At 36.0% G+C, this 14,076-nt stretch overlaps 1 protein-coding gene across 2 annotated transcripts; it reads right to left on the minus strand.

Annotated features, from left to right (window-relative positions):
* Positions 1-329: 329 nt before the first annotated feature.
* On the minus strand, positions 330-8,871 carry LOC122302665 (probable methyltransferase PMT9). 2 transcript variants are annotated; one of them, XR_006240497.1, is made up of 9 exons: positions 8,452-8,870; positions 7,817-7,981; positions 7,545-7,727; positions 6,759-7,353; positions 1,885-1,997; positions 1,536-1,756; positions 1,031-1,362; positions 772-806; positions 330-661 (listed from the first exon to the last, which is right to left on the minus strand). XR_006240497.1 is itself a non-coding variant. In XM_043114050.1 (8 exons), the coding sequence occupies exons 1-7, from the start codon at positions 8,701-8,703 to the stop codon at positions 1,047-1,049; spliced, it is 1,845 nt and encodes a 614-aa protein (XP_042969984.1). In that variant the 5' UTR covers positions 8,704-8,871; the 3' UTR covers positions 810-941; positions 1,031-1,046. The 2 variants fall into 2 exon arrangements, 1 of the variants encoding a protein (XP_042969984.1); XM_043114050.1 differs by lacking the exons at positions 330-661; positions 772-806 and adding an exon at positions 810-941 and having other exon boundaries at positions 8,452-8,871.
* Positions 8,872-14,076: the final 5,205 nt, after the last annotated feature.

Here is a 14,076-nt window from a genome sequence, read left to right on the forward strand (position 1 = left end):
TTTTAAATTCTAAAACAATAATAATATTAAAAATTAATATTCTAACAATATTTTATTCAACATTCAATTATAATTTAAAATCATCGCATCTCACTGTCCAAACCACCTCTTAGAACTCAAAGTTCAGCATCAACTATTTTTAACTTAATCAAAAGATGCTTTGTTCCATAGTGCCTCTAGCAGGAGCCATACATCATTTCTGAATAGTATAACAATTTATGTTGAGTAGTTGGAGCCAGACATTATATGGTCAAGTGGTCTCTCACAGGATATTTGAACGAATAAATCAAGGTTAAAAGTAACATGAAAGTATTTGCGATTCTGTAGGCTTAGGTAACAATTTTCAGATTAATTATGCGTTAATTTAATTTTTTTTTTTTTTTAAATAACATGCCAATGAATACAAAAACAATCTACTTATGAATGTATGTCTGTACTTGTCATGAATGGTAATGGTTATCAGCGTTCACTGTATTTCTGCATAGTTACTCATTCCACAGAGAAGGATTCTATCCGTCTGTCGCATACTTGTAGACATTGGGAAATTCAAATCTTGGTCCCAAGTAGCGACTGAAATCAGCTTCCTGACTCTTGTCACCTCATACTTCGTTTTCCATGGTGGCTGAGACTGAAGAGAGTCCCAGAAGTGCAGCTCGCATGCCTTGAAAAAGAAACCAACTTCTTATTAATTTCCTCCCACAATTATGAAGATCATCATTTTCTTCTAAGTTCACCAATCATAAGTGAAACCAGTTTTAAAGGGTAATTTACCTATATAATATTTCCCGCAGTCTTTCTTCATCTGACTGCTCAAAAAAAGGGAAATTGTTATCAAATGACTCATCAAAATATGCCATATATAATTTCCAGGGACCATCCAAATGCCCAATCCACCAAATTACACAAGTAATGCAGATGAATGAATTGGCATATAAGCTTCACTGGAATATCAAAGACATGACCATAAGACTTGGACATTGTGGCCTAAAGCGTCATTTCCTTTAAGAAAGAAAATGTGCAGGGCACATACCTGACCAGAAACAGATTCATATCGTTATAATTGCCTCATCCCACAACTTCTTTTTTGCAATCAAAACTCTTTCTTCGCTCAAGGAGAGTGCATCAATCCTCGGTTCTACTTCTGATACCCAGCCATCCCACCTTAAGGCAGTCACAAACTTCCGAATATAGTTTATGACAGAAGGTTTGTCTCTAATGATGACAATCCCATCTGGTCGTAGCATTCGATCCATTTCAATCAGTAGATCCTCTGCACTACACCCATGTTTATCAATCTCTGAAAACACCGTCCAGGCATGCAGAAGATCATATGTACGTGGATATGTAGAAAATGCTTCACACCTGTAAAAAAACAATGCGTGAAACTTGTCAAATCTCAAAAAGAGGTTGGCATCAACTTCAGAAATTCAATATTATGCTACTTCTTATTAAAAATAAAAAAACTGTTATGCTACTTACACACATTATTAGGCATAAAAGATAGTTGCATGCCCACAGGGAGACTAAATACATACCAGTCATGAACAGTTCCAATTAAGCCTCGATCATATATAATCTTTAATCTGGCAGATGCACTGACAGGGGCAACATTCATCACCCACACATCTTTGTCACCAAGGGCAGCAGCAAACCCACCAAGATTTGAGTTCATATCCATAACATTTCTGATGGAATCCTTCTGTGTGGCAGATTTCATCTGCTTCCAGTATTCAATAACTCTAAAACGCCAAATGCTCTGCATTATATAGGTTGCTTATTCACATAAGGAAGAATGCGTTTCATGCAGATAGCAAACTGAAACATCACATAAAGGGGGGATATAACATCATCATGCAGCATTTTCGTGTAATTTTAAAAACATACGATGTCCTCTTGGAATTCCTCCCTGCTCACACCTATTTCTTCCAGGCGAGGGGGTGCTGCAGTAAGCCTCTGTGGCCAAGGAACTAGCCCACTCCCCTTCTGTTTGTGCATCTCTGTTTTATTAAGAAATAAATGGATAGATAGATTAAAAAAAAAAAATTAATGAGAAAGTAAATGAAAACCCAAAATCACAGCCATGACAAGAATAAGCTGTTAAAGCAGGGTAAAACAGGGTATTAACTGGCCCGCATAAAAGATATGACAACAATCAGCATGTTCAGCAAAACTAATGAAGCGAAAGCCCGAGGATCCAGTCCAAAGTTATGCGCTAACATTGTTAACAGGAACCCTTCCATGCCACCACATGCCATGAGATGCAAAAACATTTTTGCACTTTTAGCAAGACGGAGGACCCATTGTATCACTTCCACCTTTTGCTATCAATGAAAACCCAGAGAGAACAGGCTCAAATTTGTGGCTGATAACTGATATCAATCTCAACTTATAAAAGAAAACTGATACCAATCTCCACCTAACAGATCCTCTAAACTATGGACTCACACAGCCATTGCTCCTGTCTCAACTTCAACAAATGTGGTTTGGGAATGGATATAGGTTTTCTATTTATTATGTTTCTGTTACACTTCCAAAGAAAAGGCTTGCTCACACTCGATATCTAATTTCGTAATGAAAATTGTACAAAATGGAAAGATGCTGCAATTATTGAGCCACCCACAAACCCATCCCAAAATATTTTATCCCCATTTCAATTATATACTTAAGTTTATAACCCCCCCCCCCCCCCCCCCCCCCCAAAAAAAAAAAAAACAAAACAAAAAAAAGTATCTAGTGAAGCAATTATCAGTATTTATTAGTAAATTTAATTCGAGAGTGGAGGGTGGATGTTGTTTGTTTACAAGAAACTAAATTAAAATTGGTGAGCAGAAAATTAGTGAGAAGTGTTTGGAATTGTCCATATGTAGATTGGATTTATTTAGCGTCGAATGGGGCCTCAGGTGGTATCCTTGTAATGTGGGATAAGAGGGTGATGGAGAAAATGGAAGAGTTTGTAGGGGAATATTCAGTGGCAGTATCCTTCAAGATGGTGGAAGACAATTTTTCATGGGCATTTGTAGGAATTTATGGGCCCAATGCTGACAACATCAGAAAACACTTATGGGAGGAAATTGCTGGAATTTGGAGCTGGTGGGACCTTCCGTGGTGCATAGGTGGAGACTTTAACATCACAAGATTCCCTAGCGAGAGATCGGGAGATAGTCGCTTAACCCCAGATTGCATTTTTGATCTAAATTTGGTGGACCTCCCACTTGTAGGTGGCCTTTTCACTTGGTCTAACAACCAAACGTATTCTCGGCTAGATAGATTCCTAATTTCGCCGGATTGGGAGTGTCACTATCCAGAGGTATCACAAAAGAGATTACCACGTTTTTGCTCGGATCATTTCCCCATTTTACTGGATGGAGGTGGTATTCAAGGTGGTCGGCGTTCTTTTAAGTTTGAAAACATGTGGCTTAAAAGTGAAGGCTTTGTGGACAAGGTAAGACTCTGGTGGTCTTCTTATCAGTTTCATGGCACCCCCTCTTTTATTCTTGCAGGAAAATTAAAAGCTTTAAAGAATGATTTAAAGCTTTGGAATGCTCAAAGTTTTGGAGATGTGAGAGAACAAAAACAAACCATGATCGAGGAAATACAGAATCTTGATAGAATCACTGAAGACAGAGTCCTCACCTCAGAAGAGTTATCACGTAAGACAGATCTGGTTTCAGAACTAGAGAGGACATTATCCTTAGAAGAGATCTCATGGCGTCAGAAGTCAAGAGCCATTTGGTTACAAGAAGGGGATCGAAGTACGAAATTTTTCCATAGCATGGCTAATTCACATAGAAGAAATAATACCATTGAGATGCTGAAAATCAATGGTAGAGAATGCACAGAGGCTCCAGCTATTAAGGAACATGTGGTGAATTTTTTTGAAAATCTTTTTTCAGAACAAGAAGGATGGAGGCCAACAATGGATGGGCTTGACTTTGATTCGGTTGAACCACAACTAGCTTCATGGTTAGAAAGAGCTTTTGAAGAAGATGAGGTATATGAAGTGGTTAGGAAAATGGGGAAAGATAAAGCGCCAGGACCGGATGGCTTTTCGATGGGATTCTTTCAAACGTGTTGGGAGGTTGTAAAAGGAGATATCATGAATGTGTTTTCAAGAATTTTTCCATGCTGGAAAATTTCAGAAAAGCCTTAATACTACTTTTATCGCTCTTATTCCGAAGAAAACTGGGGCCTCGGAAGTGAAGGACTTTAGGCCCATTAGCCTCATCAACGGGATCTACAAAATTCTGGCCAAGGTGTTGGCGAACTGACTAGGGAAGGCTTTAGGAAAAATTATTTCTAAGCCTCAAAATGCTTTTGTAAGGAGTCGTCAAATTCTGGATTCCGTGTTAATAGCCAATGAATGCCTGGATAGTAGACTAAAATCTGGTATTGCAGGGATCATTTGCAAACTAGACATGGAAAAAGCTTATGACCATGTAAACTGGAACTTTCTCCTATATTTATTGCAGAGATGTGGCTTCGGGGAGAAATGGCGCAAGTGGATAAGGTGGTGTATCTCAACGGCAAAATTTTCAGTCCTTATCAATGGCAGCCCGGAAGGTTTTTTCGACAGCTCTCGAGGTTTAAGACAGGGAGATCCTTTGTCCCCACTCCTCTTTGTTATCATCATGGAGGCCCTGAGTCGGATGTTGACGGCACTGGTTACAAATGGCTTTATGAAAGGTTTTTCAGTGGGTGAGTTGAATAGGGGCATTATTTCTATCTCTCACTTGCTTTTTGCAGACGACACACTAATTTTCTGTGAAGCAGACAAAGAACAACTTAGGGCATTGAAGGCCCTTCTCCTATGCTTTGAAGCAGCGTCGGGCTTGAGGGTGAACTTTAATAAATCAGAGTTAGTGCCAGTTGGAAGAATCAATAATAGTCAGCAGTTGGCTAGCATATTGGGTTGTAAGGTATCTTCTCTCCCCATGACCTATTTGGGGCTACCGTTGGGGGCTATTTCCCGATCAGTATCAATCTGGGACTCAGTTATCGAGAAAGTGGAAAAAAGACTGGCAGGGTGGAAGAGACTGTACTTGTCAAAAGGAGGTCGTGTGACTCTTATCAAGAGTACTCTTTCTAATCTACCTACTTATTTCCTGTCTTTATTTCCAATCCCAACCTCTGTGGCTTCACGCATTGAAAAACTTTACCGGGATTTCTTATGGAGCGGAATGGGGAATGAATTTAAGTTCCACTTAGTCAAGTGGGACAAGGTGTGCAGACCACTCTCATCAGGAGGATTGGGGATAAAGAACTTGAAGATGTTTAATCGAGCACTTCTTGGTAAATGGCTTTGGAGATATAATATAGAACCAGAAGCATTATGGAAACTAGTCGTCGACTACAGACATGGGAGCACATGGGGGGGTTGGTGTACTAGAGAGGGGAATGCCCCTTACGGGGTAGGGATTTGGAAACACATCAGACGAGGATGGGGAGTTTTTGCTAATCGTACTAGATTCTTGGTGGGGGAGGAGACCGGTATAAAATTTTGGAAGGACATATGGTGTGGGGAGATGGCTTTAAAAGATGCGTTTCCTACAGTGTTCCGTGTGGCATGTGATCCAGAAGCTTCAATGGCGGATTTTTTGGTTCGTTCAGGCCATCAAGCCCAATGGAATGTCACCTTCAGTAGAGCAGCTCAAGATTGGGAAATAGACAGCTTTGAGGCTTTTTTCAGCCTATTATACTCCACGAAACTTAATGACTTGCGGGAAGATAAATTGTGGTGGACACCTGCGGGTAAGGGGCACTTCTCGGTTCGCTCTTTCTATAAATCCCTTGTAACCACACCAAATAGTCAGTTCCCTTGGAAAAAGTTGTGGAGGAATAAGGCCCCACCTAAAGCACTCTTTTTCGTTTGGTCAGCGGCTCTGGGTAAGATTCTGACGACAGATAATCTGCGAAAGCGCCGGGTAATTATTGCAGACTGGTGTTGTATGTGTAAGAAGGCTGGAGAGACCGTCGATCATCTGTTGTTACATTGTGAGACAGCTAGAGCTTTGTGGTGCGAAGTGTTTAACAGAATCGGTTTAAGTTGGGTGATGCCTGCTACGGTGACTGAGTTATTGGCCAGTTGGGGGATGCCGGGTGGACCACCACAGATCAAAGCCGTGTGGAAAATGGTTCCAATCTGTGTTATGTGGTGCATATGGCGAGAGCGGAATGAGCGGACTTTCGAAGACAAAGAGCGCACTCTAGTGGAGCTTCGCTCTTTTTTCTTCACCTCTCTTGTCTTTTGGGCCATTGCTGTAAATTTTAATGGCCAAAATATGCACGATTTCCTTTTGTCTTCTTTAGCATCTTAGATAGGTTTTATCTCTTGTGTAACTTCTTGTTTTACTTGGGCTATGCCTATTCATTTTAATACTATCGTTTACTTATAAAAAAAAAATTATCGGGGGCAATCAAGGTGTATCAAAAAGTAGTTATATCTTGTTTTCCATAAAAGAGCAGCAAGCACAGGAGTAATGTCTAAGAGACCTTGATAAATCTCATCAATGAAATCCCATTTCTCAGGGTGCAGATGAAAATATTCAAGACTTATATCTCTATTTTGCAAAGTTCGAGGACTATTTTCACTAGGTCGATGAAAGCAATGCTTTCAGTGAAAACTTAAGTGCTATGCCTGTTTATACAAACGGATTTTGAGAATAAAGCCATCAATTACACCAAAAATACCACAAACATCAGTATTATCAGATTATTGGCAAAATTCATTCCAACTATATGTATATATCAGTGCTACATACTTGCAGAGTAGGGGGAGATGCACGCCTTCATGGACACATTCCAAGTTGCATCAGGATCATCATCAGAACTGCACAAAACGGGCAATGTCTGAGGTTCTCTCTTCAAGTAACAGCTATTTGTCAGTGGCTTTGCCCATATAACAGTCTGGCCTTGCTTTGCAACAACTCTCCAGCACATTCTTTTTAGAAGATTGTACATATCATTCCAGATCCTTCGATTTTCTGGATCACGCGCATAAGCTTCAGGAGAAGAATATACGAAGTACCCTCCGGGTCTTAGTAATCTGTCGAGTTCTAATAAGAGAATTCCATCTCTTTGAAGCCAATCAATTCGACAACGTGAACAATGAGCCAGTTCAAATGATCTGCTAGGATAAGGAAGTCTTTTGGTAGCCAATACACCAAGAGTTGCTGGAATGCCCCTCTCTAGTGCAAATTGTATTTGATTCTCATGTACATCATTAGGTGCAAGGGACATAGCTATGATGTCGAGGGGAAGAAGATAGGCTCCAAAACTTGCAACACCACAACCCACATCAAAAACATTTCGTATATTTCCACCGTTGTGGAGTTTATCACCCGGAAACTTCAGCATCTATATTGATAAATTAGTATAAGAGTAGTTTTTTTTTTTTTTAAATCAATCTGTTACATAATGCTCATTGATTGCTAATTTAGGTGATATAAAAATAAAGACAACAAACTAGGGGAGAAAATTTAAAATTAGGATTTTTTTTACAAGTTCACTGATGGACCCAAGTAAACAACATTGAGAATAGCATATACCTTAGCAAGGGAAATGATGTACTTGTCAGCTCCATAATGGAAATGGGTACCTCCACCAGGAAAATTTATCTTATCCCCATTAACAATCATCCAATTCTGGTCCGATTTCTCTTGTGCAAGATGTGTGTGGGGTATATTTGCCTTCCACACTTCATCCCTACTTGCCGGCCATCTTATAGGGACCTGAAATTCTAGTAACAATTTTGTCTGAATCAAAACTAAATGAACCCAAAACAAAACAAACTTTTGCATGTGTAATGTCAGTCACAAACCTTATAACCAACTGGCGGTGGAACCAGGCAATTATATCGGCGCTCCTGAGGTGGGCAGTGACGTTCATAGTGCTCCATTAACATCAAATTGGGCTTCCATTTCAGTTGGTAGATAAGGTTTCTATCTAAACATGGTATCAACTCCGAGAATCTCAAATCACAGATCTGCAAGATCATCATTTTGACCCCATATCAAAACATAAAAGGTTCAATGACCAAGTTTTATGAGTATCGTTCGCAGCATTCTAAATATAAAAGTCGGTTACTAACAAAAATCACAACTAAAGCAACTGTCTTGATTAACGTATGCATGCTTCCTGTGTACACGGGCTATGCCTATTTCATTCAGATCAATAATATTTATCTCTTACTTATCAAAAAAAGAAAAAAACGTATGCTTTTCGCCGAGTCCAAATAAAACGTACTTCCTTACTTATGCCCATTACAATAACATCAGGTCTAATAATTGATAAAAGTCCATTTATTGCTACGAGTCGAATGTGTTTTTCCCCTTCTTTGTCGTGAAAGCACCCAATCATTCACAACAAAATTAGCTATGACTTGTGTACGTTAAAAGAACAAGGAATAATAAATTAAAGACCTTGATACAAAATCAAAACGAATGCGTTACGCACAGGAATGCTTTTGGGGACCTCAGGATTGTGCTCTTGGTCCTCAAGCAAATCTTCGGGATCGTGATTCCGAACGAAGCCGCCGATAACGGGGTCGTTTCCGTCGAAGCCGTGAGCTTCGTCGTCAGATCTACGCGAGCCCGGAGCTACGGACGACCCGTAGAACAAACAAGCCAACCCGAGAAGCGCAATGAGACCTACAAGGACATACTTAAGCAGTTTAGAGATGGAACTCAGCTCGCCCTTGCGCTTCATTTTCCTCAAGCGGAGTCCGGTAGATCCGACCCGAAATCAACTTTAATCTTGGAAAAGCTAAGAGCCCTAGGAGCAATGCAGTATATCCAGTTACAGACAGGCTGAGATCGAGTGTGAGCCCGTGAAAGCAAAATAGATGCTCCGTTGGATTTTCGCGGGAGACAGAGGGGGAGAGAGATTGGGTGTGCGCCCGTGCAGGGACATGTTTTAAATGGACCGCCGATTTGCGTTTGCCTTTGTGATTGGTTGACCTTCGGGCTATTTCAATGAATCATCCTCTGCGGCCGAGTACAGATTAGAATCAGTTTAAAAGCACGTGGTTGGCTTGTCAGAAACTTTCTGAAGGATTTGGGCTATTAAACATCATACTCAAGTAATATACATATTTTAAATGGTTCTTATTTATTTAATTGATAAATATAAAATTTTATTAAAGTTGTATTGTATTAATTAGTGTAACTGGAAATCATAAATAGACAATAAGAAGTCAATGAACAATAGCTTTTTATAACTATTTGACTACATTTTTCTCAAAACACCTTCTTGCCTTCCAAAAAACAAAACCATCTAAACTAATTGTTTCTTCACTTTAAGATGTATTTTGTAGCCATTAGTTTCAAACCGTGTCCTGAACTTGCAAAATGAATCGAGTGGAGTGGCCTGGTCTGTCCTCGACACATAATAATTAACCTTCTATTTTGCATGTTTCCTTTTATTTATACCCATGTTTTTCTAATGGGTGTCTGACATTCATGTCATTGTAATGATATACTTATTATTCTAGACGGTGTGATATTACATTTAATTCAGTCGTTTATATCATCAACAGGGACTCAATCTTTGGTACCAATCATTCGAATGTCGCATTTAATGAATGTGATCAATTTTGTTGGGGAGAACATTCCGACTGATCTTTTACTCTTTAGAATAATGATAGGTTTACCACTATTTTATCACTCTTTTACCACTTTTTTTAATTTTTTAATTTTTTTAATTTTTTTATTTTTACTTAATGATTAAGCAAGTGACTATTAATAAAATTATATATTTTTAAAATTTTTTCTTAATGGCTAAGGATGTTAAAAAAATACTTAAAAGAAAATGATAAAAAAATAAATACACTACAAGTAGTAAAATAGTGATAAAAGGATGGTAAGTGTATCATTACCCTACTCTTTAATATGATATGTCAGAGAGTGTGTCGCATGCTCCTCCACCTTGGGCTGGCTTGAGTTTTTTTATTATTTTTGTCAAATCACAAGTCTTATGTTTTGATGAAGTAGGTCGGGCCGATCCTGACTGACACAAAATCTCCCTTCAAGTTAATTTTGTTTTTAATATACAATTTTTTCCTCATTTGATCGTCCTCCCCCCATGTTTATCAGAATTTGACTTTTTGCTCCTCAAGCTTGTCTCAAATCTGATCTATTGTTTTACTATGACTAAACACTCACATTCGGCATCAGGGGGACCTACATTGATGAGATAGCCCCCCTCAAAAACTTTTAAAATCTTATTTTAGTATATAGTTTTTGAAAGATGTTCTAATATAAACATAATTTATCTCTCCAAAACACTTTTAAAAATCTTACTTAGTATTTAGTTGTCTAGATTTCTTCTAATTTTTCAACAATTTTTCATACTCACACTTATTTTTTGTCATTAATAAAATTTCACATTCTCGTTTTTTTCACATCTCGTAAGATATAAGAAAATATCTTGATCTCTTTTTATAAGCAATTTGGTAAATTTAAAATCTCATTTTTTCTTTTTTATTTACTCTGAGTTATTTGATTTTATCTTTACCTTTCAGTGAAAGGCTTTCACTAACTAATTTATTAATTTATATTAGTTTTGTTAGTAAGAATATATGTACTACCATCGAATTAATAATTAGGAGTAAATGCAAAGATAAAACCTCGTAATTAATTTTTATCATTTGTTTCATTAAGTCTCGTATAGTTGTTTCTATTATAATTTTTATCGTTCACTTAAATTTAATGGAGCTCAAGTAGGAGGCTTAGATTGACAACTTTAATAATTTAGTTATCCTTAAATAACTACCTTATATGATTAATATTAGATCCCGGTGACAAACTTTAGTACCTTAAATGTCGGTTGATATTCATGATCCCTACGTACAAAACACTTTGTTAATCGCCCCAAGCATCAAATCCTAATTCCGCTCCTGCACGCCATCCCATACAACTCACTGCCTGCTTGTCTTTCAAGTCACGATAAGAAGTGCTACAAAATGGTTTACGCACAATACCATATCGTGCATGCCTTTCATGCAGGATCGCCTCGCCTTCCCCATTATGAGTGCGATCCAAGCAAACCTGATATTCTCATCTCTCTTAAATTTGATATTGGCTACCTTACTAATACTATAAATTTTGTATGCATTATGGTCGTTGCGATGGGCCAGTGTTTGTCGAAAGTTCTCATATTCACATCTAACTCACCATTTTATATCCACAAAACTATTGATTTTTTTTTTAGGGTTCGTTTGGGTCCTGGACTCAATTAGGATCAATTTAGTGTAGTATAATTTAAAATTAAGTTTAACATCCAAACATTCACCTCTCAAATTATCAAATTCATATTAATTCAAAATTTCTTTATATTTGAGACTCACAACCTTTTTTAACTTAACATATCTTTATATGTGTGACTCATAGCCTTTTTTAACTTTCCATAAATACATCTAAACTCATCTTAAGTAGACTCCAAAAACTTATTTCACTATCTCAATTCACTACTATTCTTAAATAATTAGATTCATCTTAGCTTAACTCAATATCCAAACGGAGCATAAATTACTGTTTTGATACTCTTAACTCAAGACGGTTTTGATATTTTTTAATTTTTAGTTTTTTTCTCTTATCAAATGAGTGATGTAACGTCCAAATGGAAAACTTAAACTATATAGCCTGTGTTTTAAAAAGACTAGTCAATGATATAATTAAAACTCTATTATAATTTTATAAAAAGCAAGAACTTTTAATTTTCAAGTAATGTGAGATCCCATATACCACCTATCATTATCCTTATAATATGAGATATTGTATATGATATATGGATGATGAGTAAAAGAACTCAATTAATTTAGAAAGAATAGAAAAAATGGTGTGGCGTGTGAAATGATGATTAGCAAATATCATATATGATATATATATAGTCATTCTACTCATCATCCTTACACCATACATTACGCTTGATTTTTTATTTTTGCTTTATTATTGTTAAACTAAAAGAATTATTCTACTTATCATCTACACACCACATCTTTGATAAGAGGAAAAAAAATAATGTGTAGTGTATAATGTGTGGATGATGAATAATATATATATATATATATATATATATATATGATAATGATAATCCTAATCCCAGGACGGCTAACACCAAGATTTTATTTGTATTAAAAAGCGGAACATGGAATAAGAACAATACGACTTGGTTTTGTTTGAGAACATAATTATTTTTAGGCTTTCTCATATTATTTAATGACTATTATTCACAAACAATTTATTATTATTTACAAAATATTTTATTATTATTTATAAATTATTTTATTACTATTCACAGATGATATTGATATACTCTTGCATCTAAAGAGAGTCGAGGTTGTTTGGATAATGAGAATAATTGGGATGATTTTAGATAAAAGTTATATAAAATATTATTAAAATATTATTTATTATTTTTTTGTAATTTAAAAAAATTAAATTATTTATTATATTTTATTTAAGAATTTAAAAAAATTATAATAATAAAATAAAATAAAATGAGTTGAAATTATTTCTCAACCCTATCTAGTTAGGTCTCTCTCTCAAGTTCTAATTCATGTAAAAGCAAAAAAAAACTTTTACGAAGCGTCATATGAAATTTCTCTGGAATCTGGATACCCAGTCTAAGAAGAGAAATATTTTTTACAGTCGGCAGATGCAGTCAGCGTGCAGTCGATTGTAAAAAAAATTAATACGGGACTTACATGAAAAAAAAAATTATTTTTATAACTTTTTATAATTCATATAGGTCCCTTTGAATATAAAAAAAAAAATTTTATAATTTTTTTTATTCATTCCGTACAGTCGACTGCACATCAATTATATCTGACGACTGTATGTAGCAAATCCCGTCCTAGAATTATGAGCTAGCTTTGAACGTTAGCAAGGAATCCAGGTAAAGGCAATCGATGGTCCACAGCCTGGAAAAATCCTCACCTCCACGTCATTAAAAGCAATCCATTAGAGGGCCACCAGACCTTTATACCACCATACCCAAAGTACAAACTACTCCCTGAGGGGAAACAGAGTCGAAATTTCTTGGCAGACAGCTGATCAACCTGAACCAATTCAACAAAAAGCTCTTCAACCCAAATTAGGCTAATAATTATTGTATTATTTAAACAAAAATAACATTAATGTTTTGGTCAATGGCTTTCTGCCACATCCAACCTCAGTTCTCACCTCGAAGGTCGGAAAAACTTGCACATTTCGTTGGTTTTTTAAATCTACTTTACATTTGAACTGTTGTTTATCTACACATGACATTTGAATTTTGAATACTGATGTTTATCATATTTCTGTTGTGAAAGATCTTTATCTGCTCAAGATTCGGTCTGGCATGCCGAGTCACGTACGAGGATAACTCCAACAGAAGTGTATCGATTTTTCCATGAAAAATTTGGTATTTTACCACCTTTTTGAATTAAAAGGTCTTGTACGCAATCTCAAAATACAGGACAATTTCAGAGCCCTTCCTTAGAAATATCCTAAAGTAATATAGAAAAGAGAATAAGGAAAGCGCACTAAGTAATTTAATTACATATGTAACATGACAATTATAATTGTTTTCTTTGACTGTGGTTTGCAATAATCAATGTTGATGATGCCTTTCACGTGAAAGCTTTGTATTTAAGCCGAGGGATGGCATCAATGGACAGCAGAGGTGCGTGGCAATTGTGGCAGCTAGCCAGCAGATGTGCACATTAATGACAAAAACAGCCGGATGTCACGGGATCTCTATGATGTCAATTCAAAAATAAAAAGAAAATGTTTATATTATAATTTTATATGCATAATTATTTATGTTAACGTGTGAATTATTAATATGATAAAAATTTACAAATTAATTCCATAAAATAAAATAATAATTATATAATATTGTCCTAAGATTGAACGTACAAATGATCGTAAAATAAAATGAAATTTTGATGTAAGATGGGATGATTTTAGATTAAAATTAAAAATTAAAAAAAATATTATTTATTAATATTATTATTATTTTAAAATTTTAAAAATTAAATTATTTATTATATTTTATATAGAAATTTAATAAAATTATAACGGAAGATGAGTTCGTATC

This window comes from Carya illinoinensis, chromosome 3 (genome assembly GCF_018687715.1).
Source record: "Carya illinoinensis cultivar Pawnee chromosome 3, C.illinoinensisPawnee_v1, whole genome shotgun sequence".
In the NCBI taxonomy this organism is placed as follows: Eukaryota; Viridiplantae; Streptophyta; class Magnoliopsida; order Fagales; family Juglandaceae; genus Carya; species Carya illinoinensis.

Excerpts from the sequence above, each read along its gene's own strand:
- LOC122302665 (XM_043114050.1), bottom strand. The coding sequence starts at position 8,703 with ATGAAGCGCAAGGGCGAGCTGAGTTCCATCTCTAAACTGCTTAAGTAT. Across the intron at positions 7,354-7,544 it reads ACATCATTTCCCTTGCTAAG|ATGCTGAAGTTTCCGGGTGA; the intron begins GTATATGCTATT and ends TTATCAATATAG. Across the intron at positions 1,757-1,884 it reads AGGAATTCCAAGAGGACATC|AGCATTTGGCGTTTTAGAGT; the intron begins GTATGTTTTTAA and ends TATATAATGCAG.